The sequence below is a fragment of the Carcharhinus amblyrhynchos genome, chromosome 6 (genome assembly GCF_965287045.1).
Source record: "Carcharhinus amblyrhynchos chromosome 6, sCarAmb.v2.hapA, whole genome shotgun sequence".
NCBI classification, from domain to species: Eukaryota; Metazoa; Chordata; class Chondrichthyes; order Carcharhiniformes; family Carcharhinidae; genus Carcharhinus; species Carcharhinus amblyrhynchos.
Genome location: NC_137329.1, coordinates 19,115,099 through 19,138,717, shown reverse-complemented (window position 1 = coordinate 19,138,717; position 23,619 = coordinate 19,115,099). Strand labels below are relative to the sequence as shown.

The window sequence follows — 23,619 nt, the reverse complement described above, 5'->3', positions numbered from 1 at the left end:
CCTGGTGATGTGAGACATTAGTGCTAACAACTGTGCCACCGTGCTGCCCATTTAAGACAGATGAGAAGGTTTTCCTTCTGAGGGTAGTGAATCTGGTTACCGCAGAGGGCTGTAGAGGCTAAATCGTTAAGTGTATTCAAGTCTGAGATAAACAGATATTTAATCAGTAAGGGATTCAAGGGTTATGGGGATAAGGTGGGAAAGTGGCATTGAGGATTGTCATATCAAATCAGTCATGATCTCATTGAATGCCAGAGTTAACTCGATGGGCCAAACAGCCTACTCCTGCTCCTATGTGATTGAAGAGGTTAGCATGTTCCAGTTTTCCAGAATATGAATATGACGGGGCAGCATGGTGGCACAGTGGTTAGCATTGCTGCCTCACAGCACCAGGGACCTGGGTGGCAGTTCTTGGCCTTGGGTCACTGTCTGTGCAGAGCCTGTATGGGTTTCCTCCAGGTGTCCCAGTTTGCCCACAGTCTGAAAGACATGCATGGGCCATGCTAAATTCTCCCTCCGTGTACTCGAACAGGCGCCAGAGTGTGGCGACTAGGGGATTTTCACAGTAACTTCATTGCAGGGTTAATGTAAGCCTACATGTGACTAATAAATTAACTTTTACTTTCTTTGCCATTAGCAGTTGCACTACTCAAATATGTTTCCTGCCATTTTTCCTGGTGGAATTAGAATGGTAAACACTTTTCCATCTTGGCCATATAGCATAAATATAGAACCACAAAACTGCATAAATATAAAAATCTTTGAATTTTGCTTTCACGTCTGTCAAGTGGCTGCATGCCAGATTATCTTTTGAGTTTCTTTTCAATGGCTGGCAGATGTTCTATATGTAACTCATTCTCTTTGCAAACTTCCTCAATACTTTTTCTTTTGATGAGTTCAGTATAAAAGTGCTTCTGATTAATCATTGCTAAAAGATATAAATACACAATTCATTTTCCAACAAAGCAAATTCTCCTTTATTTGAAGTCTTATCACCTCCTTATGACTGTTACTGATTAGAATCTTACTGTTTATGTCTCTCTTTGTCCCTAACACTCAAATGGACACTCTTTGTTCAAGGGCTTTTCCAAAGTTAGTGTGAGTCTCTTGTTGGTTATCAAGAGCTGAACTCAAAATAGAAGGATAAATCCACTACCCTGTTTGCTTGAGGTTTCTGAGCTTCATCCTTCTTTCTATAAACCAGTTAAACTGACAGACTGATCTGAGACCAATGCAAAAAGTTGGCATGGAGTAAGTTGATCCTAAAGTCAAGTTACTAAGAAATTTTGGTACATATTTATTTTGAACAATTGTTTTGGAAATGTTGTCATGCAGAAGTTCATGGTGTATTATTGTTAAGACATGGCCTCAGTTATTTCACTTGTATTATAAGATTGCATGGGCCAAGCAAAACTATTTTCATAGCTTGTTTGAAGCATTAAGCAGTTTATTGTAAGAATGAACCCTCAGTGTCAGAGGAAAAGTAATTGTTCCAGATAGAACTAATCTGTATCAAGTTAGAGCAAGCACTAAGCATTGATCAAATTTTACTGTCAATATTAACTGTTTGCATGATTTAAAATCCTTATTTAGCTAAAGTGCTGAAAGCCTGAAAGTTAACAAATAAGTCGTGATTTGTGATGTTTGCAAGTGCAGAAGTATGTGTGAATACTTTTGAGGAAAGTATTTCTTCTCCTTTTACTTCTGATTTATGTATTTTGAACTTTTTTGTTGTATTTTTGTTTTGAGTATTTTTGATCTCCTTATTTCTCATGCACAGATTTAAAAACTAGCATTTTATTTTCTTGAAGTTTTTGCATCACTGCCTGACAAATGAGCAGTAAACACTGGTGCCAGCTTGGTTCTGTTGGGAAAACGTTTCATAAGAACATAAGAAATCGGAGCAGGAATAGGCCACCTAGCCCTTCAAGCCTGCCCCTCCATTTAATAAGATCATGGCTGATCTGAAGTGGATCAGTTCCACTTTCCCTCCTCCTGCCCATAATCCTTAATTCCCTTGTCTATCAGAAATAAGTAAGAAGACTTGGGGCTCAAAGCCCTCTCCAGTACTTATACCTTAGGCTTCAGTATAATGCTGTGACTAGCTGCAGTGTTGAAGATTGCTGTCCTGAGATATCAGACTGAGTCCCCCTCTACCCATCTTTGACTCGTGGGAGTGAAAGGTTCCATTTTACTATTTGAATAAGCGTATGCGATCTTATGTGCAAAATGATTGTTAGATTTTCCCACAAATATAGCTACACTTGGAACCAATTCGTTTCTGAGAGATGTAGAAAAAATGTATCAGAAGGTAACAGAATAGGAAGATAAGCTGGTCAAGAAGGCATATAGGACAATTTCCTTGATAGACTATGGCCTAGGGCAATGATTCCCAACTGGTGTACTGCGGCACACTGGTGTTCTGCAAAAAGTGTGCCGTGGCTGTGTGACACATTTAGGGTTCTGACTTTATTTTTTTATCTCTTTGTCAATTCCTGAATGCTGGGCTCCCCCTCCAGTGGCACTAAAGCATCTATAGCTATCGGATGGAAAGAAAACTGAGCTGAAGCTCCATAGTTTCTGACTGCAAAGCCTGTGTTGGTGATTTGGGAACCAGAACTGCAAAAAGAGATCTAGAATGAGCTCTCAGCCATAATGATCCTTTTGAGGTTTTGCTTTTGTGGTGTTTGAAGACCCCAGGAATGCAAACTGTTATGATCCCTGCAGCTGTTTGTGGCCAATGAACAGCATAAGTCACATGCATGCAACAATCATTTAAAAAAGAGGTAGCACTGATGCCAGTATTCACCGATCACATTTGAGTTGCTTTGGGCATCATCAGTTGCTGGGTGAACTGAGCTGATCCAGTGTGAAAAATTCTTGGCAGATGCAGAGTGGTTTTCAACCAGTGTGCACCCATGCACTGGAAATTATATTATCTCTTCAATAATATTGCTGGTGTTTGAGTGACTCTCATGTTGAGTGCTCAGCTGGTGTCTAGGCCATTTTCAGGGGAGTCATGAGCCCTGAAAGGTATATATCTCTTCACATCTCACAGCCAGCCGTGCACAGAGTGTTGGACCTTAAAGTTGTGAGGGATATGACTATCTCACTATAAATGGAAGGTTGTGAGGGATGATGACTGTTTCAGTAAACAGATTGTGGCAATACCCTGACTAGCAGACTATGAATAAATACAGAATGAGGAAGGTTTGATTTCAGTTTGAGGACCAAAATATATTGTAAGCAGCACACTTGCAGAGAAAATCAACTATCCTGTTACGCTCATCCATCCCCTAAAATGATGTTTTCAGAGCGTACGAAACTGGGGTAATTTTAGAACACACTTTTAAGAAACTTAATGTCAGGGGAAAAAAATTGTCTTGGGTTAGTGATTGCTTTGAACAGAGCAATTTATGGAGCCAGTTTGTCTGTGCCCTCTGTGAGCTAGCATTTCCGACGCTGACATAAGTAAAACACAACAGGAGAACGCTAGTCAGTGGAGCAAGATATGTGGCTTGCCATCTCATCAGTTTCTCCCCAGATCAACAGATTCTATGCGCACTGGCCACCCCAGATTTCCTACTAAGCCCCAGCTTTCCCGACAAGATGCTATTCACTCAACTTTGCATTTTGCTCTCATCTGTTGAATTTCAAGTGTATAGACATAGAAACACAGAAAATAGGAGAAGGAGTAAGCCATTTGGCCCTTCAAGCCTGCTTCACCATTCATTATGATTGTGACTGATCATGGAATGATCTACATTCCAGGTTTGCATCTAGGTTTGTGCTTTGTTCATGGGGAATGTCGGCATTGAACTTTTAGGGATTTCATTTTCATAGCATTCCAGTGCTTCATGTCCCCATTTCTGCAAGGTCATCTGGGCTACTTCTTTCAATATAATATTTGATATATATGATGATCAAACTGGCTTTGTGAAAGGATGCCAGTTATCCTAAGTATATATTGTCTTCTTGATATACTTTCCCCAACTGCCTCAACCGTATCATAGCTTAGTACGGCTTCTGCTCTGACCAAGACCGCAAAAAACTACAAAGAGTTGTGAACATAGCCCAGTCCATTACGCAAACCAGCCTCCTATCCATTGACTCCATCTATACTTCCCACTGCCTCGGAAAAGCAGCCAGCATAATTGAGGACCCCGCACACCCCTTCCACCTTATTCCATCAGGAAAAAGATACAAAAGTCTGAGTTCACATACCAACTGGCTCAAGCGCAGCTTCTTCCCTGTTGCTAACAGAGTTTTGAATGGAACTACCTTATATTAAGTTGATCTTTCCACCCTAGCTAAGACTGTAACATTACATTTTGCACCCCCTCCTTTCCTCCTCCCCTATGTACTTCATGAATGTTATAGAACATAGAAAAACTACAGCACAAACAGGCCCTTCGGCCCACAAGTTGCACTGATCATATCCCTCCCTACTAGGCCTACCTATAACCCTCAATCCTATTAAGACCCATGTACTCATCTAGAAGTCTTTTAAAAGATCCTATCAAATTTGCCTCCTCCACCTCCAACGGCAGCCGGTTCTACTCACCCACCACCTCTGAGTGAAAAACTTACCCCTGACAACTCCTCTACCTACTCCCCAGCACCTTAAACCTGTGTCCTCTCGTACTGACCATTTCAGCCCTGGGAAATAGCCTCTGAGAATCCACCCGATCTATACCTCTCAACATCTTTTAAACCTCTATCAGATCACCCCTCATGCTTCATCTCTCTAGAGAGAAAAGACCGAGCTCCCTCAACCTATCCTCGTAAGGCATTCTCCCCAATCCAGGCAACATCCTTGTAAATCTCCTCTGCACCCTTTCAATAGCTTCCACATCCCTCCTGTAATGAGGCAACCAGAGCTGAGCACAGTACACCAAGTGGGGTCTGACTAGGGTCTTATAAAGTTGCAGCATTATCTCCTGACTCCTAAACTCAATCCCTCGATTGATGAAGGCCAGTACACCATATGCCTTCTTAACCACATCCTCTACCTGCAAGGCCGATTTAAGAGTCCTATGACCCGGACCCCAAGGTCCTTCTGATCCTCTACACTGCTAAGAGTCTTACCCTTGATATTATACTCCTTCATCCCACTTGACCTGCCAAAATGGACCACTACACATTTGTCTGGTTTGAAGTCCACCTGCCACATCTCCACCCAGTCTTGCATCCTATCTATGTCACGCTGCAACTTCTGACATCCCTCCAGACTATCCACAGCACCGCCAACTTTTGTGTCGTCGGCAAACTTACCAACCCATCCCTCCACTTCCTCATCCAGGTCATTTATGAAAATTACAAACAGCAAAGGTCCCAGAACAGATCCCTGGGGCACTTCACTGTTGACCAACCTCCATGCAGAAAAAGACCCATTCACAACCACTCTCTGCCTTCTGCGGCAAGCCTGTTCTGGATCCACAAGGCAACAGCCCCTTGGATCCCATGCCCTCTCACTTTCTCAATAAGTCTTGCATGGGAGACCTTATCGAATGCCTTGCTGAAGTCCATATAAACCACATCCACCGCTCTTCCTTCGTCAGTGTATTTAGTCACATTTTCAAAGAACTCAACCAGGCTCGTAAGGCTCGACCTGCCTTTGACAAAGCTGTGCCTTTGACAAAGTCATAATGTTTAATCCTTATAGCACGCAAGAAACAAGTTTTCGCTATATCGCAATACATGTAACAATAATCAAATTCTGCCCAGATTCTTGCTGCTTTTTCAATGTCTCTCCATCTTTTACCAAAATCATTTTTTGTTATGGCTAACAAGCTGATGTCAGCATTTGTCTGTGCAGATAGCACTCCTAGATTGATACTTTAAAGAGGGAGATGAGTTGGTGGGCTAGCACTATCCAACTACTGTACTATTATTGGACAGCCAATATTCAAAAGATTTTAATACATCATCACAATCCAAGTATAATCTGTTGTTTTATGGAAATGCATTCCTGCTGCTCATCCTCCCTACCTTAATTTGGGCCCTGCAATCCTTTTTCCCTTCTAAATACATGTCAAACCCTGTTGCGACTTTAAAAATATGAAAACAATTTTGTCAGCATTTTAAACTTATCACTTCTTTGCTTTTGGACCCTATTTGTAATAGCCGCTTAGTCTTTCAAACTTGATTCAGCATTTGCCTCATGGAGGAAGAGAGGACTCGAAATGTTTTATCGACCTGTCCGTGGATAGGAACTTTGCCAGTTTCAGTGAGCTTGCAGCCAAATTTAATTTATCTCCATCTAGTTTTAACGCTATTTTCAAGCCTGTAGTTATATTCACTTGCACTGTCCATTCTTTCCTCAACTACCTCCAAGTATGTTTGAGTTACCTAACTTGCCTTCTTGGTGTCATGTTAGCTGGTGTTTATAATAGCTCCCTCTCATCAGGTGTTTGCTCCTTCCTCTTCAAATCTAGTGTCATCATCCTCTACTCAAAAAAAAAACCCACCGGTGACCCCTTTATCCTTGCAAATACTGTCAGATTCCAATCAATTTTTGCACTTCTCCTTAGCAGCCTTTGCACAGTCGACCGCATCTTCTCCTCCATCATTCTTACCTGTCAAATCATAGCCAGAGAATCACCTGCAATGGTTTTATAGAATCCCCACAGGCCATTTAGCCCATTAAGTCTGCATTGACTCTGACTGAGTATCTTACCCAGGTCCTCTCCCCTGCCTTATCCCTGTAACCATACACATTTACCTCCCTAATGCATCTCACCTACAGATGTTGGGGCGCTAAGGAGCTTTTTTTTTCACCGTGGCCATTTTTTTCACCTAACCGGCACACCTTTGGGAGGAAACTGGAGCACCTGGAGGAAACCCATGCAGACACATAGAGAATGTGCAGACTCCATACTGACAGTCACCCAAGGCTGGAATTAAAGCCACAGACCTGTGAGGCAGCACAACTAACCACTCTGCCACCGTGCTGCCCCTTTCTACTCTCACACTGTTGTCTCTGGACTTTTCAATCTATCCTGATCCTCCTCCTCATCTGCATATTGCTCCTTAGTGATATCATCCAGGAACGCAGCAGACTTCTTGCAGATGCTGATGACACACAATTCTATTGCCCTGCTGTCTTTGATTTGCCTCACTGCTTGTCAGACATTTGGTATTGTTGCCATCAGGTTCTAAAAGAAAACTTCAGAGACAGTGGATGTGCTGGATATGATTTTCCTAAACTCCGGAATGGTTCCAGCAGAATGGAAGTTATCAAATCTAACTCTGCTATTTCAGAAAAGAGAGAGAAAGCAAACAAACTATAGACCAGTTAGCTACATCAGTCATTGGGTGGATGCTGCAATCACTTAGTAAGGAAGTTTTAACAATGCGCATAGAAAATCTTAGAAAAACTTAGTATAAAGTCAGTAGGGAAATAGTGTTTGACTTTTTTTTGAGAATGCAAGTAAAATGAAAGTTAATGGAGAACTAATAGATATTATATCCTTGGATTTGCAACAGATGTTCAATAACTTTTTGTGTGGCACCTTAATAAACAAGACAAGGGCTCGTGGATTTGTTGAGGTAATCTATTTGCATGGACAGAGGATTGCTTAATGGTTAGGAAACAGGGATAAACAAACCATTTTCGGCTGGCGGGGACTAGTGGTGTGCTGCGAGAATCAACGCTGAGGCTTCAGCAATATACAGTCTATGATAATGACTGAGACTGAGTAATGTATTTAAATTTACTAACAATACAAAGTTAGGTGGAAATGCAAATTGAGGAAGACATAACAAGGCTGCAAAGATTAAGTGAGTAGACAACAAGGTGGCAGATCAAGTATAATGTGGAAAAGCAGGAGGTTATTCACTTCACTGATATAAAATATCACTAAATATGTTATGAGAAGAGCAGCATATTTAATTAAAAAAAGTGAAACTTCTAAATGTTGAGTTGAAGTACATTTGTACAAGTATCACAAAGTTAGCATGCAGGTGCAGCAAACAATTAGGAAAGCAATTTGTTGACCTTAAGTGGAATTTGGAATGGAGTATGCATATAGGGAAGACTTGCTACAACTGTACAGGGCCATGGTGTAAAGCCATATCTACAGTGCAATTTTGCAATTTTGGTCTCCATGTTTAAGGAAGGATATACTTGCATTGAAGGTGGTCACATGAATGGTCGTTAGTTTGGTTTCTAGGATGAGGGGGTTGCCCTTTGAAGGGAGGCTGAGTAAATTGGCGTTTAGAAGAACGAGTGATGATCTTATATATAAGATTCTGATGGGGCTTGAAAGGATGAACACTTAAGAAGTTATTTCCCCTGGCTGGGGAATCTAGAACTTTGGGTGCAACCTCTGGAAATGGGGCCAATTATTTAAGACCAAGATAAGGAGATTTTGTTTTAGAATAGGATAGATAGGATAGACAGCTTTTTAATGTCTTGGAATCGAGTGCTGTGGGGAGCTGACCAGATGAGGCTGATAATCAGCCATGATTGTTTTGAAAAGTGGAGCAGAATTGAGGCATGGTATGGTCAACTTCTGTTCCTATTTCTTGTGAGCAGAGGATTTCTTCCAGCCAATTTTTGGGAAAACCGAAACCGTTCTGTCGGGACCCTCCAAAAATTCTGTTCCCTGGCCATTGATTTTGTCCCTCTCCTAGTAATTTTCTGAAGCTGAAGCAAGCAGTTTGCAACCTTGGGAATTTGACCTCGAGGTGAACTTCCTATCACATATTAGCTCCATCACCAAAATTTGGCTAACCCCATCCCTCCCTTCAGCCCACCTGCTGCTGATGCCAAGATCCATACCATTGTTACCACTAGACTGGACTATTCCAAAGGTCTCCTGGCCAGCCTCCCATTTTTCACACTGTAAACTCCTAAAACTCTCTTAACCCATATCCTAACTCACTCCAACCCTTGATCATCCATCACCTGTGCTTGCCAGCATATGTTGGCTCCCAGTCCAGCAACACCTCAATTTTAAAATTCTCATTCTTGATTTTAAGTCCCACTGTGGCCTCTCCCCTCCCTATCTCCTTGTCCTCCTCCAGCCATACAAGCGTTCAGAAATCTGCACTCCCCAATTCTGGCTTCTTGTGCACTCCAACTTTACTACTACTGGCTGCCATATTTTTAGCTAAATCCCAAGCTCTGGAATTTCCTCCCAATACCGTTCTGCAGCTTTCCTTTAAAATGCACCTTAAAAAACATTTTGACCAAGCTTTTGGTTATCTCTCTGAATACCTCTGTGACTTGGTTTTGAATTTTGACTCTTTTGCAAAGAACCTCAAGAGGATTCACGTTGACGAAGGCTCAGCTATAAATGCTAGTTGTTACCTCTTGGGTTGCATATCCATTAATAAGCTGATGTAAATCATTTGATCACGCTGTTGACAGACTTCAGTTTGCAGTCTTACGTTGGCCGTTTTCTCAGTACTCTCACTTTCGACTTTGTTTTACAAACCTTTTTCTCTATCTTCGTAAATGTTTCATGGCCAGTGTTTTGTGATGGAAAGTTCTGCTGTTTTTCTAAATAAAAAGCTTGAGTTATGTAGAGAAACAATTGTGATTTAACAAGCCAAAATATATATTTCAAATTCTATTTAACTTCAAGATTCTGAACATGGTAACTTATTAAGGAGGCAAATACTACAGAATGATTAAGTCACCATTGCCATATATGTAAAAACTTTAAGGGAGTAGTGCCTCAGGGAACATTTAGAAGAGTGAGGGGAAAGACATGAAAGCGTTCAGTTGTGTGATGAGGACTGAAAGCAGTTAAAACTACTATTTGTTTTTGTTGATATAATTAGTATGGTGGAAGTATTAAAAGAATTTTAAGAACAGTGGAGGCATTTGATTGAATTGTTGTTGCTTACATTCTTTAGAGAAGAAAACCATTTTGATTTTCCGAATGAAGATTTCAAAAGAATGGGCTGAAAAGATGAAATGTGTCTACTTGCAAACTTTGTCAGGATAATTGCCATTTTCCTTTGAAATGGTTATAAATTAGTTCTGGAATGCCAAGGTGAAATTGATAGCTAAGGCACATATAGTAATTAACTTATTTAAATTAATAACTTAAATTAATTAACTTAATTAAATAATACATAGAAATATGCTCATTTTACAATATTTTGAACTGATTATAGACCAAATGGCCATAGATGAGTACATAGATACAAAAGCTCTCCAAGTCATTTGACTGAAGACATTTTGAGTTTTGTCAGTAGGATACATAACTGCAAAATGCAGTTAGTCTGTAACACTACATTCTGCACTCTCTCATTTCCTTCTCTATGAATTTTTTTTTGCACAAGAAACAATACTTATCACTGTGTTAATACATGTGACAATAATGAATCAAATCATATCAAAAAATTATTATATTTTCTTTCAGCAAGAAATATTTTAATATGTTAACAATAGTATTACAACAAATGGTTATGGGCTAAGCCAAAGATCTTTAGAAATACTGCTAGTAATTTGATTTAGTGAAGTTGTTAAACCTAAAAATATATCTCAAGTGAATTCCACTCAATTAGTTTTTGATCTAATAAGAGGTATATGGCGTTAAGAAATGCATTAAGCAGCAATTTCCAGTGCAGTTTCATCTTGATCCTTCTACTGACCCTCTTTAGAGAAATTAATACATTGTATCAGGATATATTCTTGAGGTCCACCTACACTCAAGAGGTTACTTTAAATATTGGCTATTGGAAGTTAGAGTGCCAATTGGTCAGAATTTGGTCCTTGTAAATTTGAAATATATCATAGTTAACTTTCCTGAAGCTGTCATTGGTTTGTCAGAATATGAAAAGCTTTAAACAATTGTGATACAAATAAACTCCCAGGTTTGAGCCAATCTGTTCTTTAATTTAGGAGTTTGAACATGATGGGTAAGTTGAGATATCCATCCCTTGGTTCTTGTGCAACATTTGGGATGTTTGGTCACTATCTCAAATAAACTGTATGGGAACAGTTTGGTCATGAAACGTGTTGGCCAAAAATTTCCATTGTTGGGAAGATAAAGTTTAGGTCTGACTTAAACTTCAGTATTAGAACTCTTCAATTGTTATGAAAAAGTACTATAGAGTCAACTGCTGCTGTGCTGGGCAACCTTAAATTTATCAGAAATTTGAGTTTTCCTACTTTAATTACAACATGCAACTTCCACTGAATTCTTTCTGCTTTTTAAAAATCCTTCTTCAGCTCTGTATTGTTTGTTGTCTGATTGCACTACTCTGAAGCACTTTCAATGTATTCTTGTGTTAAATTACAATATAAGTGCAAGTTGTTTAGATTAATTTGCTGAAGGTAGTAAGTATTGATGAAATTAATTAGATTCCTTTATCTAAAATACCATTCATGACTAAATGTCACTTGGAGGCATACTTGGGAATAGTCAAGAAAATTTTAACAAAAGATAATGGCACTAATATAAAAATCAATGTGTCTCTTGAATAAAGTTGAAATATATTGATATTTGAATGCAAGTTGTGTGTAATTCTTGGTATAAATTTGGATTAGATTTTGTACTTGTGTTCCTGGTTTTTCCCTTTCCTCCTTCCCCCTGAACATGCTTCTTCCCTGAGTCAGTATCGTTCCTGTGCTCAAGAATCTGAATGCACAGGTCAGCTGATTCAGTTGCAATTTGAATGTTTTAAATGTGCACCATTTGGATTTTCATACTGAATCTGAGCTCATCTAAACATTGATTCAGATGAGTAATTGAAAAGGAAATGGCTTTTTTTGTTTCTAATGCTAATTTGTTCATTTGCAGGTGGCCTTAAACACAGGTAGAGAACCTCCTGCTATATGGAAGGTACAAAAAGCTTTGTTACAAAAATTTATGCCTGAGATAAAAGATGGACGGAGACAGTTCTCTGCGACCAACAGCGTGAGTGGAATCTTTTAATAATTATCTGTATAATTTGAAGTCTGCTCAATGAAATAGTTCTTTTATTTAGAATTTTTGTGTTACACACATTTTAAAGGTAGCATTGAGTAAATTTTCGTTTGCCTGTTATCTTGAAACATGGCCCAATGAAGTTTAAACAGGTCTGCTGCTTTTAAAGGATTGCTTAAAATATAGGATATTCTAAATATGTGATATTCTAAAATCTATTTTAGACATTTTATTGGTCAGTAAAGAGAGCTGCACTCTCTCCCACATCCACATGTTGTTTGTTCTGCCAATGCTTCCTGTCGGCACTGGGTATATTTCATGAAGAGTGTCCCATTTCTTTGGCTAAGCATATTGTTATGGGATCCAGACATGCCTCACTTTTGGGATGCAGGGAACTTCTACTCCGAGCATGTGTTGCAAGTCTCTCACGTGTGGACTATGGACAGGTTGAGCATGTGCAACATAAGAGTTTTGGAGCTCTGCATGCCTGCAAAAAGAGTGAAAATCACAATCATGTGACCAGGAATGGAGTGCAATAGTCAGGAAGAGTCTGTAGGCAGGGACAGGGAGAGGTTCAATAAGAGAGAGCCGACAGGTAAGGGTACCACTTAAGCAGAAAGAAAAGTAGAGAAAGGCTCCAAGCATAGGAAGGGGTTGCAGCTAGCAGATTTTAATTGATGAGGGCTTGGGAGAAACCCTGGTAATCAAATGAAGCAGAAGAAAGTTGGTGACTCTTTGCTGTGGGATTTTGGGGCAAAGGTATCCCTTTGGAGCAGTGCTCTGTGTGGCTGTCACTGAAGTTATGCATGTGGGCTGGTGTTTGTGTGTATACTCAGGAATACAGGGAAACAAACACAGGAAGCCCCAGATCTTGCCAGCGACTGGGATTCTTCTTTGCCAATGCAGTGAATGGAGTTTTGGCTGAGCGTCAAATTCTCCATTCTCCCTGGCAGCGGGGGCGGGCAAATGGGACCGGAGAATCATGCCCAAATTCTCAGGAAATGAGATTAAAGTCCTGGAGGGTGACTGTTACTGATATAATCCAAGTTGGAGCAACAGTTTTAAGAGAATTGTAAGGTGAAGACTAGAATTCATTGTGAGAGAGACAGAGGCCGCGATTCTCCCATTGCGACTCGCAAATTTTCTGGCAGGTTGGGGTGGGAGATGCACGTCGCCGGCCTTGTCCCGGGATTTGCACATGCGCTGGGAATACATGCATATCTCCCAGGGCCGGCGAACAATCGCCAGTGAGACCACGCTGGAAACCAGCAGGAAGGTAGGTAAGTAATTTGAATCTTTTTAAAATGTATTTTAAATATGTTTTTAATGTGATAATCGGGAAATTTAGTGTTCCAATTGAATCTCCCACCCCACCAGAAGCACTTAATTTCAGCAGGATTTAGACTAACTCCCCATGTTCGGGGAACTAGCGGGAAACCCCACTGGAATGAAGGGGGTGTAATCGGGGCCCACCAGGGTGATGCCCCCAGACATGGGCACCTTGGCAGTGCCAGCTTGTGCCCTGGGCACTGCCCAAGGGACAGTGTTCATGCCCAGGAGCACCTTGGCACTGCCCACCGGGCATTGGGCAGTGTCAAGGGGGCTCTGTCGTGGGCAGGGCCTAGGGGTGATTGGTGGGAGAGGGTTCCCGTTGCCACTCTGCAGAAAGGATTGGTCTGAGTTGGAGAGAGGAAAGCGGTTGGGGATGGGGGGTCTGCCGGGGGAGGTGGGGGTTCCCTACTGCTGTTTTTGGGGGGGGGGGGGGGGTGGGCTGGATATGAGGGTGCTCTGGGGCAGGGGGGCTTGGTGCTGGCCTGGGAATTGTTGTGGGGGCCTTGGGGGGGGCTGGAGGGGCAGCACTGCAGTAGTCCCAGCAGTCCAGCGATCGAGCTGGCCAGTAAACAGGGAGTCTGACAGATTGGGAACACTGCACATGCGCAGAGTTCCAGAACTGTCAGATTCTGGCACAAATCGGCCCTCCCCTCTGGGTTTTTAATGAGATTCATGATTGGGACCTCTGCAATGCACAGAGTGCGGAGATTCGGGTGAGAAGCTGAACTGACAAACAGTCGGGATCCAGAACAGTTTTTCTACGCTTTTGGGAGAATTGTGGCCAGAGTTTCAACTAGACTGGTTGACTCAGAGTTTACAGGCATCTGGGTGGTTTGTTGAGTAATCCATGGGATCTGGTTTGGTCGTATTTATTGTGCAGTGTGGTTTCTTTGACCAGAGCTTGCCTGTTCGTTCAGTTGTATCTCATAATTAACCCAAGTATTAGAGTATGCAATACATATTGTAATTTTTTTATTTTATCTTTTATATAATGATTTGTTTTTGTTTTCTGAAGCCCCATAATATTTAGATAGGTGCGTGAGTAAGATGAATATAGAAGGGATGTGGGCCAAATGCGGGCAATTGGGATTAGCTTAGGGGTTTAAAAAGAAGGGGAGACATGGACAAGTTGGGCCAAAGGGCCTGTTTCCACACTGTAAACCTCTATGACTCTATATCTCAAACTTTGTACCCAAACTTTCTGGTCTGGGATCATAGTGTAACACTTAAAAAAAACATTTAAGAAGGAAAATGTTTTGTTGTCCTTTTAATTTGTTCACTTACAAATTAAAATTTCTTGCACCTAATATAGTCTTTGTGATTTCTCAAATTGCCTCTGATTTTATTTCTACAAATGGTCCATTTAAAAGTACCACATTACAAAAGTCACTTGGCGAATCTACTGTTCTACTAGTATTATTGTTAAATTTCTTGGGTATTGCTTTTTCAGATTTCTACTCTTGCAACCATGAAAGAAGCAGGATTTGTTGTACATGTGAAAGTTTAAATTTACCCACATTACCACACCAAGCATTCCAGTAACTCCCCAAGACCAAACTGCAAACAATGGGACAGCAGACAAGTTGGTGGGATCCTGACACTAATATACTTCATACATCAAAGTTTTATAACTATTCACTTTTTTCTCTTCAGTCACTGGTGATCACAAAATTACTAATTATTGATATCAAGTTACTAGGTTTAAATTTTCCAATATAGTAGGATACCTGAGGTGGCTGCTAATTAGAGAGTATTTATCTATTATCAAACATAGAACAGTACTTTGTATTTGTTTAAGTATAAAGACTGTTCTATAGTGTTGAACAGAAGAAATGATTAAAAATGAAAGAATAGAAATAAGAATGTTGTGATCATACTTTAGTGAAATGATAACTTTTAACAATACTTTGACTAAATAACTTGTAGACAAATGTACATAAACAAGTTGATGTGAAATACTTTGCAAAATATTTTTAATTCAATTTATAGTATCTTGGATACTTTGGAGATGCAAAAACCAAATATAAACGGGTGTATGTGAAATTTATTGAAAATGTAAACAAGAAGGATTATGTAAGAGTTTGCTCCAAAAAGCCACAAAACAGACCATTGCAAACTTTAAGGTATGGAAAACGTTTTGATTTGTCGATTTTTAGCACATGAAATTTTTTGAGAGCTTTTTTGCACATTGAATATTATTGTCAACATTGCAACACTTGCAGAATTTCTTTCCTGTTGTAGGAGTGGTGAAAAATGCCAATAAAACTTTACTATATGGGATGTTAATTATGAGCTAAATCTGTCGTGAATTTGTGGTTTTCACCAACTTCTCTTTTCCTGCATCACATTTCTTATACAAAGTAGAATGTAAACCTTGTAACAAAAAGAGAGTAATAATAATCAAAAAAATATATATATTTAAGTTATATATTCTACCTCCACTATAACCTATTATTTTGAAAGAAAACTTGGGTCTAGATTATGATATATTACCATGTTGAAATACTTCAACCTAGATCCAACCAATTTTATACATTCTTTAAAAGTGCCTGTTAGCAAATGTATTGATGTACCATGTTAATTGTATGTTTATCAATGTAATGGTAACTGTTGAAGATAATTATTTACGTAAATTTACATATATTTTTCCGAAGGAATCATTTTAAATGTTTAAAAGATTTAATTAAAAGTCTATCCCATCATTATTATTCCTGAATAATTAATGTGTACTCATCCGATCTGAAATTAATTTATAACTGCATATTGTGTTTTTTTCTGCATTCATATTTTTGCCTTCAGGCATAACCAGTCAAAGATGGGATCTAGTAATAAAGTCTCTGCCAGTAACTCTGCAACATTGAAAAGTTCAACAGCAAAATCCAAAGCTAGAACAGTTAAACAAGTTAAACAAGTAAAGGTAAAGGCTGAACCACCACCCAAAAAACGAAAGAAATGGCTGAAGGAGGAGTATTCATCCCACTCAGATTCTTCTCCTGAAACTCAGAGTGATGAAGAAGATGGTAAGACCTTTTTACATTTCTTTAGTTCACATAAGTTTTATTATATGAAATAATAAAAGTTGTATTATGTGCATAGCCTCTAACTAATGTAATCCCCAAAAAGGCACAAAGATTGGTTTTGCATTTTCGGCTATTAATCATTTAGATTATTTCTTAAAATACTTGATTTGGTAAGTGTTATAATATAGTTGCTACAACAATTTTATTTTCAAAACCATGCTTAAGTTATATTTTGCAAGAATTAATATAAATTCTGTACAGTCTTTTATTACATTGCATTATCTGAGTTCAGAGTGAAAAGAGGCCATTTAGTTAGGAGTCTGCATCAGATTATCTTTCACAGAACTGGTGTATCGGCTGCACGTGTTCAAACGATTTCAAAACAACAGCAATCCAACATGCATAAATAAAGATGCATTACGCTTGCTGATTTCCGTTCTTCCTAAATTCCAGAAACACGATACCAATATATAAGTTGTCTTTTTGATCACTAATTATAAAAAATAAGATAAATATAATGTAGTATACAAGTTCTTGTTTTATAAAAAGAAAATTTACCTTTTACACTCCAGGTGAAGGATGTCAGAATTGGGAGTTAAAATCTTTTCTCAGTCAGTGTCAGTTTGACAGCTGCAGAGTAAAGCTCCACTCAACTCTAATGAAAAAATACGTCTTATTGCCAATCCCAAAGAAGCACTCCTACTGTACCGGTATAAATGTTTCCACTTCTCACTCCAGGATCCTTCACTGGCATTGCCAATTAGTTGTATATGCCCACCAAGATGTAGCTTATGAACCAAACTCATTATAGATCTATACATCTGGAGTCTCAGCAATCTGGATGGAATTAAACCCAGGCCCTAGAGGTAATAAAACAGGATTTCCAACACAATGAAATTCATTCTAACAACTTGTCAGCTTCTGACATAACCAAGCACTTTTCAAGTTATAAAGATGTTTGCTCCTGTGCTAGTAATTACATTCTCAATCACAAACTCCACCTATTCAAAAATGCAGCATTCCTGTTGTTATGCGCAAGACTGGTACAGATTATACTTGCTTTTTCTTTTGATCTTTATTCTCTTTGTTTGGGTGTACTCTATATTGAGTTTCGGAATTCAGTGTGAGAAATTAAAGATTAAAATTTAGTTTAAAACAACGTTTCTCCAAAAAACGGAGCAATGTCACCTTAACATAAGTTACTTGGCCAGAGCCCCTCTTGTTAGACAGTTGATAAAGGAGATGCCTATCGCTAACAAAACTATATTCCAGCAAGGTACCAAAATCTTCAGGAAGGAAGGAGAGAAAATTGACAATAGAAGAAGAGGCTCTAGCAATAAAAAATATAAACAGGTATTTAACAAAACTTCACACATGCCTTCTTCTTCAGATAATAGAGTCCCTTTGAAAGTGAATACACAGGGGAGAACGATCAAAAACCTTCAACAAAAAGCAGGTTTGCAAATTAAATATGTTTTTCCTCCTGTATTGTTGCCATGGACTATCGTTTTGTGATTTTCGATCCCCCGCCATACACACCCCCAACATTAAAATGTATGCATAGTAAAACTGCAATTAGATGAAGAAGCTTCTCTGCAGCCCACAACAACAATCAGAAAATTTGCAGCAGTCAGAAGCAGGAATGTTACCTAATATTCTCCCCTGTAATTTAGGATGATCAGCAATCAAAATTAGCCCCTTTTGGTTTTTAGTTCAGTTGTGAGCTTTTTTGCACATCTGAGACATTGTGGGAGCTATTATAGTATTTTTAAAGCTCTGAAGAGTTGGCAGTGCTTTATAATTGTTTATGATATGTTTCCAATGTTTATATTTGACAGCCTGGTAAGATCTTTTCCCAGTTGAAAACTTTTTTCTTTGACATTGTTAGTTATTATCTGAAAATTTTATCAATTATCTTATTGCATCATTTTCTTAAACATTACAGCAGTCCTCTCAATGCCTACTTTTTATTAGTTATTTATCAGTTTTAGCTCAGTGATAGCATTCTTGCCTCAAAATCATTAAAATTCAGCCTCATACTTAGTTGACTCTTCAGCGCTGTTCTGACAGAGAAGTGCACCTTCTGGGGTGCTATATTTTGGATTAGAAGTTAAATGGAGATTTCACTCGGATAAACATTAAAAAAGAATTAGTTGGTATTATTCAAAGAGCAGTAGGGGAATTTTCTGCAATGACCTTGTCAACATTTTATCTAAACGATTATGAAATAGGGTCTAAAGAGCTTTAGGATGTTCTGAACTTGTGTGAGGGACCATATAAATGTACTTTATTTAAAAAGTTAAAAAATTTGTTTGGTTACAACTTTGCTTATTTTTACAAGTAGACTCATTTAGTTTTGTGTCATAACTTGTAAGGTTTCCTGTATATTATTGTTGGCTGAGACCGCTGCAGCTAATTTTCTACATTTACAATGCTCGACTTGGGGCGCGGGGGGGTGAGACTGGAAAAAAAGTAAGATGATAACTATGACAGATGGAAGTTGTTTCCCAATTTATTAGCACATCATAGCACATTACAGACATTATGTTGAAAAATATTTATTGTCTCGAGTAGTCTTGAGGTATAAAGAGTAATGCAGGGAGGGACACTAGCAGACAGGTTCTCCTGGAAATCTGGAGGCTGTGGGAAATCCAGTTTGTTGATGAAATAGCTGCGAGAGCCTCCAATTCAGAGGTTAGAATTGCTGGAGGATAATTAAAAGCTACCGTGATTAATTCATATATAACTGAAAGAAGTCCCACAACACCAGCTTAAAGTCCGACCAGGTTTATTTGTTGCAAAAGCCGCAAGCTTTTGGGACAGGCTGTCCCTTCGTCAGGTGGCTGGGAGTTCTCCAAGACACCTGACAAAGGGACAGCCTGTCCCAAAAGCTTGCAGCTTTTGCTACAAATAAACCTGTTTGGACTTTAAGCTGGTGTTGTGGGATTTCTTTCTGTTTTACCCCAGTCTAACGCCAGCATCTCCTCATCATAATTCATATATGACAACCCATTGATGTGGAAAAATGTACATTCTTTATTGTTTCTTTTGTTTGACTGAACTGAATCTGGTCATTACTATTATACATGATCCATCGTTATCATGTCCAAGACAGACTTCATGATATTACAAATTTTAAATTGTACTTTAAAACGAACGCAACCATTTTTATGGTGGCCAGCAGCTTACCATGTGACTTTGGCAACATCCATTCAGTCAGCTGTGAGAATCAAGCAAATACCTAATTAAAATATGAAGAAACTCGGCCACTTGTGAAACGTAAGTCCTTTTGTTCAGGAGTAATTGAACAGAACAATGACATACCAGCTGACTCGTCTTCCTGCCTTCACCATGGACAATAGAGACATCTAATTCTGTAGCTGGTTAGCCAAATATGAAATGGCTCTCATTGACCTTCCATTGTACTGTGGTGGCACCTAATCCCAAACATAAAGATCAAGGCCATTTCACATTCTCAGGTTGTGAAAAACTACAACACAAGATGTGCATCAATCCAACCCACCACCTGTTTTGGAAGAAGGACTTGCCACGGGTTACATGAGTAAGTCAGTATGTTTGTTACCTGTTTTAAAAAGAATAGCAGAAGCTATTCTGATCAGAAACACCATGATAGATAACCATAAGAAATACCACTTAAGCCATCAAACCAACTGCAAGCCAACTATTTAACCACAATAAAAAACAATACTTTGGAAAAGGGAGAAGGAATTTCCCCAACTGTTCCACTTGCACGTTCACCTGAGAACTGACAACCTAGCAATTCAACTACAAGAATCCCAGCATTTCACAAAGAATCCTCTCCTTTTACCTGACTTCCACTCTAGCTTCCGCATCAGTTGACTATGGCATCAAATCAGCTAAGAATCTATAGGTCTGCTACAAAAGAGACAACTCATTTCAGTTTGTGATTGTATTGTTATTTTTCCTAATCTGTATCTGTATTTTTGAAATGCTTGATAAACCTTCAGGGTAAGACTGTGATAACAAACAATCATTTTTATTTTTAAATTCACAGAAACTTGCTGCTAGAAATGATTTAAATTTGAATAAGCCCCACTCTGAGGATTAGAAAACACACTAACCTCTCATAGAAACACTGAGCACAGGAAGCAATAAAACACACGAACCTCAGTCCATGATATTTGCTGTAAAAAAAGTAAAGTTTGTAACAAGCCTTATCTAATCAACATTTGCACAATAAAGGAATTAAAGAAATAGTCTTAGCGAGCAATGTTAATATCGCCCAGTTTGCAAGGTGTTGTGAATATGTACTTAGATTATAACATTATGCAAATAGCTACAGAACAGTGTGTGCAACTAATGTAACTGATATCAATAAACACAAGTAGGTATCTATGGTAGATCCTAATTTGCAACAAGCTCCCCAAAGAATCCGGCCCAAAGGATATGAAAAAGTTGATAAGCTGTTTAAATCAAACCTACCTCGCTGCTTGTTTAAAAATTGAACTTCCTAGATCAAAAAAACATGAATGCTGCAGATCACATGATTTTCAAGTTGCCTGCAGTTCTAGAAGCTTCCAAAGTAATTACAGGATGCCCAACCCTCATCCTTGTGAAATCTCACACTTATCATTGTTTTGACTGCTTACAATCAATGAAGCAATGGAAAGGCAAACAATCTATCTCCCCAGCCTAGAATTGTAACAAAATAGAGATGGAGAGCCATCAAAACTCATTATACCTGCAGACGTGCATCCATCTCCTGAGGTGGGTAATGGATTTTGACCGGAGCCACACAAACTGATTTGTTCTGAAACTGACTCATCAAAGGACAACGCATGACCTAAGGCTTTGGTCTCCAGGGAAAACTGCTGTTAACATCCGGCCTATTAACACCAAAACAGGACTCGAGACTGACAACAAAGTCTATCTCAAATCTAAATCGTGAAGCCTGATTATCTGGAAGATTTCCTGCTGTCGTCTGTAGACTGGACCAGGTCTCTGTACACCTACCTCATCCTGCTGCATCACCACCAACTTTAAAGTAATTCCACAACTCCTGCTTTCAGCATGATGGAACTGCTGAAATTTAACTCCTATAAGGAACCCTCACTTTGATGTTTTGGACTCAATATCATTTGTGTGAAATAATATCCCTATTATTGGATGTTTTTTGTTTTAAGCTATTCCTTGTTGTAAAACTCTTTTCTTTCCTATCTCCTCCTTATGTACTTGTGCATGTGTATGTAGTTGCAGTGACCATTCCCTGGCTTTGAATACTTCTGATTTAACCCTGAAGAGTGTTTGCTGCAAGTCACTTTAAAATACATCATAGCCTATTTCAAAAGTTAAAACACCTTACGGACAGTCAGTAAGGAAAATAGAGTTCAGTTTGTCTCCTCTTGTCTAAAACAGTCCTATGAAGGTAAAAGTCAGCCTAGTCCTAGATGACCATTCAGTCCCCTATGAGAGGGAAGCTGACTGATGGTGACACAACTTGAGGATCACCACCCCTCAGGCAAGAGGCAAGGTTCAGAAGGCAGGCCTTCTTGAATAACTTAAGCCAGCATGGGAATGAAACCTGCTCTGTTGGCGCCACGCCGCATCACAAACCAGCCAACTGAGCTAACCAACAACCAACACAAGTCCTATATAACAATAATGACTACACTGTTTTTTTAAAAACAAACATAATTGGCTGTAAAGTGCTTTGGGATGTCCTGTGGTCATGGAGGGAATGTAATTGCAAGCCTTTCGTTCATTTAGTGTACTTTGCCACACTGATTTCGATAACCTCCAACATATTGGTTAAATTACAAGTCTTGACCTAATGGAACTGCTCCAGATCACATTGATAACTTCCCATAATTGGCACCAGTTAAGAAACACCTAACTTTGGGTCCCCTTCCTCTATCTCTTTGAATACTTTCAAGAAACACAGCTTTAAAAGGAAAGGTAAGTTTGTGGGGAGTACTTTTGTCATCATGACAGTCATTTCTTGATTCAGCCAGAAATAGCTTGTCTTTGTAGCTGAGGTTGAAATCCCATATCACATTCCAACACTGTATCAAGGGAGTGTTGCATTGTTGAAAGAGTAATTTAAGCAAACCATTTAATCAAAACCTCTTTCTGGTGGTTTAGGATTACATGGTACAGTTCAAAGATGAATCTTGGTATTTTTCCCTGAGCTAGCATCGCAGAAAAACATAAATGAGTTAGCCAATTTGCTGTTTATGTGAACTTGCTGTGCGAAAGTAGTTTTCCTGTTTTAGCTATATTTCAAATTAATTTTACGTGAAAGTCTAAAATAAGAAATTGAGTCATTTATATTAGTGCCTTATTTTTTAGTTTTATTGCTTTTTTAAAGGAGACAAATGCAACTAATTTTCAAAATGTGTTTTATTTCCTAAATGGGAACATTTCTCTCAGTGAGAATCTTGTTTTCTGGTAAGTCAATGGAGCATTGTCATGGATCATCTATGATGTAACCATTGATACAAAGGGAAGAGGCTTGCTGCAGGGCTAGCTGACTCCAGAAAACAACAGATCTCCTCGCATTTTAGATGGTTTGGGGGCATCTCCTGGGTTGGTTTGTAATGGGGCTGCTCCAGATCATATTGGTAGCTTACTATAATTGACATTGCCTAAGAAACACCCAACTTTGGGTCCCTTGTGCTTTCAGGAAATTCTGTTTTTTGAGAAATGTAGATTGCCATTTCTTTATACTGTTTCCTTTCATGAATTTCTCCGCTTTTCTCTTTTATAACTTGAGTTTCCCTCTTAAAACATTTTCATGTAGTATTGAAAAATAATTTTATTACTATTTCCTGCACTTTCTTGAAAAACATTGAACACTCTTGAAGTTGCTCTTCCATTTCTTTCCGTGTAGATTTTGAATAGATTTTTTTGTTTCAATCTGCTGTACTACTTCTGTTTGAGTTTTACTGGATATATTTTCTTTTGATTATGTGTTTGTGTTGTGTATTTAAAGTCTTTTTAATCAAGCAAAACATGTTAGTAATTAACTTACTTTAGCTTATTTCTCATTCTTTAAATTTGGTTCATGTTTAACTACTACCCGGTTTGGATCCTCACTGCTTCTGATGGTCATAAAACACCAAATTTAGTTATTTTGTGGTCGCTTTTTTCCCTTTTGTTCTGAAGAACCCAGTTCGGATGCAAGTTCCCTAAGCAGGATCTATAATGTTGTGAACAACTTTCTAAAATGATTGTGCTCACAGTAGTAATAAATGGATTACTGAGGATCTCTCCAGCCCATGTTTATTTGCTTCATTTAGTTAGTAGCTAAAATGACAGTAGACAGAGTTCCACAGAAGGTCATGATAAAGAGACGATAACAATAAATGGAAATATTTCTTTTCTCAACCTTATTTTTA

The 23,619-nt window shown here is 38.9% G+C and overlaps 1 protein-coding gene across 3 annotated transcripts in view; it reads left to right on the top strand.

Annotated features, from left to right (window-relative positions):
* The window catches only part of qser1 (glutamine and serine rich 1), a 155,349-nt gene that overhangs the window by 112,891 nt on the left and 18,839 nt on the right, over nt 1-23,619 (top strand). For 2 of the 3 annotated variants that reach the window (XM_080189976.1, XM_080189978.1), the window contains 4 exons: nt 11,763-11,879; nt 15,210-15,343; nt 16,020-16,240; nt 17,631-17,696. In XM_080189976.1, the coding sequence (XP_080046102.1) occupies nt 11,763-11,879; nt 15,210-15,343; nt 16,020-16,240; nt 17,631-17,696 (538 nt within the window). The remainder of the gene's footprint in view (nt 1-11,762; nt 11,880-15,209; nt 15,344-16,019; nt 16,241-17,630; nt 17,697-23,619) is intronic. The other variant, XM_080189977.1, reaches the window with a different exon arrangement.